The sequence below is a fragment of the Apaloderma vittatum genome, unplaced genomic scaffold (genome assembly GCF_000703405.1).
Source record: "Apaloderma vittatum isolate BGI_N311 unplaced genomic scaffold, ASM70340v1 scaffold23265, whole genome shotgun sequence".
NCBI lineage: Eukaryota > Metazoa > Chordata > Aves > Trogoniformes > Trogonidae > Apaloderma > Apaloderma vittatum.
The window spans coordinates 3,392-6,132 of record NW_009716904.1 but is presented as its reverse complement, the minus strand read 5'-3'; the positions used below and the strand labels follow the sequence as shown (position 1 = coordinate 6,132).

The 2,741-nt window shown below is 51.8% G+C and overlaps 1 protein-coding gene across 1 annotated transcript in view; it reads right to left on the bottom strand.

The window, feature by feature from the left end:
- Nucleotides 1-2,741, bottom strand: part of LOC104274176 (neurofilament heavy polypeptide-like) — a gene marked incomplete at its 5' end in the record, with an annotated part of 14,309 nt that overhangs the window by 8,445 nt on the left and 3,123 nt on the right. Inside the window, 2 exons of the mRNA XM_009869719.1 lie at nucleotides 10-227; nucleotides 2,409-2,421. Coding sequence (XP_009868021.1) covers nucleotides 10-227; nucleotides 2,409-2,421 — 231 coding nt within the window. The remainder of the gene's footprint in view (nucleotides 1-9; nucleotides 228-2,408; nucleotides 2,422-2,741) is intronic.

The following is a 2,741-nucleotide window of genomic DNA, read 5'->3' as shown; positions in this document are numbered from 1 at the left end:
TGGAGGAGCCTTGGCTTCTGGTGGAGGAGCCTTGGCTTCTAGTGGAGGAGCCTTGGCTTCTGGTGGAGGAGCAAACCCAACATCCACAGCCTGGAAAGGGCTGGTTTCTGCTGCAGGTGCAAACGGAGCATCCAGAGCTTGCGCAGGCTTGGCGTCTCCCGCAAGGACGGAGTCGGCCTTTTCTGCAGAAACTGGCAGGACATCCAAGGCGGCAACACACGCTGCATCTGCCACGGAAACACAGATCACAGCATCAGCCAAAAACCACAGGATGTAAACACCTGCCTGGGGTGGGTATGTCAAGAGAAGACGGAGCTTTCATAGCAGCACTTACTCCCCAACGTACACCAGTGCCCTCCACTTGTACTGGTTTTTAGGACGCTCCTCAGGGCACCAAAGAGCTTTTCCTACTACAGCCTCATGTCCCCTGGTTTGTACCCTTGAGCACAGCATCAGGCAGCCGGCTGCTCCTAACGTACCTGAGCCAAGAGATGCGTTCTTGCCGTTTCAAAACTACCTGACGCTCCGCAGCTGGCAGAGACCAGAGCTGCTGGATCCACCCCAAGCACCGTGTTCCAACGGAACGTACTCGGGAATCACAGTGAGGGGGTTTTGCTATGGAGCAGGACACAGAAACCTTTGGTGTCACCCTTCTGAGACCAGCTGGGTATTCCAGGGAAAGTCCTGGATGGGCTGGAGAGCTGAGGGGAGAAACCTCATGAAATTCAACAGGGGCAAGTGCAGAGGGCCGCATCTGGGGAATAACCCCATGGATCAGCACAGGTTGGGGGCTGAGCTGCTGGGGAGCAGCTCTGGGAGAAGGACCGGGGACTCCTGGTGGGCAACAGGCTGACCATGAGCCAGCGACGTGCCCTCGTGGCCAAGAAGGCCAATGGCATCCTGGGGAGCATCAAGAAGAGAGTGGCCAGAGGGTCCAGAGAGGTCATCCTCGCCCTCTGCTCTGCCCTGCTGAGGCCACCTCTGGAGCGCTGGGTCCAGCTCTGGCTCCCCAGTTCAAGAAGGACAAGGAGCTGCTGGAGAGAGCCCAGCGCAGGGACACTGAGAGGATGAGGGGGCTGGAGCATCTCCCACCTGAGGAAGGGCTGCGGGAGCTGGGGCTGGTCAGCCTGGAGAAGAGGAGGCTGAGGGGGGAGCTCATCAATGTTTATAAATATCTAAAGAGGGGTCAGGAGGATGGGGCCAGACTTAGAGATCCCCCAGTGCCACCCCCTGCCAGAGCAGGGTCACCCAGGGCAGCCCCACAGGAACGCGTCCAGGCGGGTTGGAAAGTCTCCAGAACAGGAGACTCCACACCCTCTCTGGGCAGATGTTCAAGTCCCTTCATCATCCTCGAAGCTCTCCGTTGGACTCGGAGAGCTTCGAGGATGATGAAGGGACTTGAACATCTGCCCAGAGAGGGTGTGGAGTCTCCTGCTCTGGAGACTTTCCAACCCGCCTGGACGCGTTCCTGTGGGGCTGCCCTGGGTGACCCTGCTCTGGCAGAGGGTGGCACTGGGGGATCTCCAGAGCTCCCTTCCAGCCTTGACCACCCTGTGATTAAACACTGTCTGTGCTGTGACTGGAGCTGAGGCACCGGCACTCCTGACACGAAGGACGCTGCCACCCAGAGAATCTGCCCTTTATTCTTTCACACCCAACTTCATCTCATTCTTTTTTTGACATAATATCTACTAAGCACTGAGCCGTTAGCTTCAGAATTAAATTTGTCACAGTACAAACGCCTGCATTTAAGTCAGTGTCTTCATAAAATCCCCTCAAAGCAGTTTTTTCAGCCAGCTTTAGTTTAACATTTCAAGCTGTCCAGAGGCAAGTTTTTACAAATTATCAAAAGCCAGAAGCACTAGATTTCTCCTCTGCAGCCCCAAATTCCAACAGCCCCAAGCACTACCCACCCTCGGTGTAATGCAGCACGGCAACCTGAACAGCATGGATATATTGCAGAGCAAATGTTTAAAAAAAAAAACCACCAAAATTTTCTACTCTTTGAGTCGTCTAAAAATATCCTCCCCAAACACTGGAAAAGATGTTAAAACTGAAGTTAGACACTTAAAGTCCAAGAGGAAAGAAATTAGGAAAATGAAAAAAGTCCCTTTTTAAAAACAGTGCTTTGGGATCCATTTATCTAAAACCAAAATTCCGGTGAACCAGACCAAAAAGATCCGTTACGCACCAGCCCTCATTTGGTTTTGCCTTTTCTTTTTTTTTTGTTGTTTTTTGAAGAGATACAATGATCTCCTCCAAAACGAAATTTAAAGATTGTGATTTTTACCAAGGAATAAGACAGTAAGAAACAGGCTACTAAAAGCAGTATGGATGCTCCATGGTGAATCGTGGAAAATACTGGACAAAGCATAAAGAAACTGGACAAGGACTGAGGCAAAACACACCCAGAGTCAGATGCTGTGTAGAAAAACCGTTCAGAAGAGTCTTTAAAAGGGCAGGTTTTAAGATAGGATCAGACTCATGGTAAAAGCATGTTCTGGACACACCTCTGGAGCAAAAATTTTGAGAAAGTGAAGAATCATTCGATCAGTTCCCAGATTGTGACACAAGAGTCGAACCGTGGCGCGGATTCGCTGTTTGTCACCCCCACAAATTCAGGCATCAAACCTCTGGTGCCTACGGAATCTGTTAACGCTGCGCGGGCAACCCCTGCGACGGCTCGCTCACCAGGGGCTTAAACATCAGCTCTTTGGCCTGGGGCAACCTTACCTGACGCT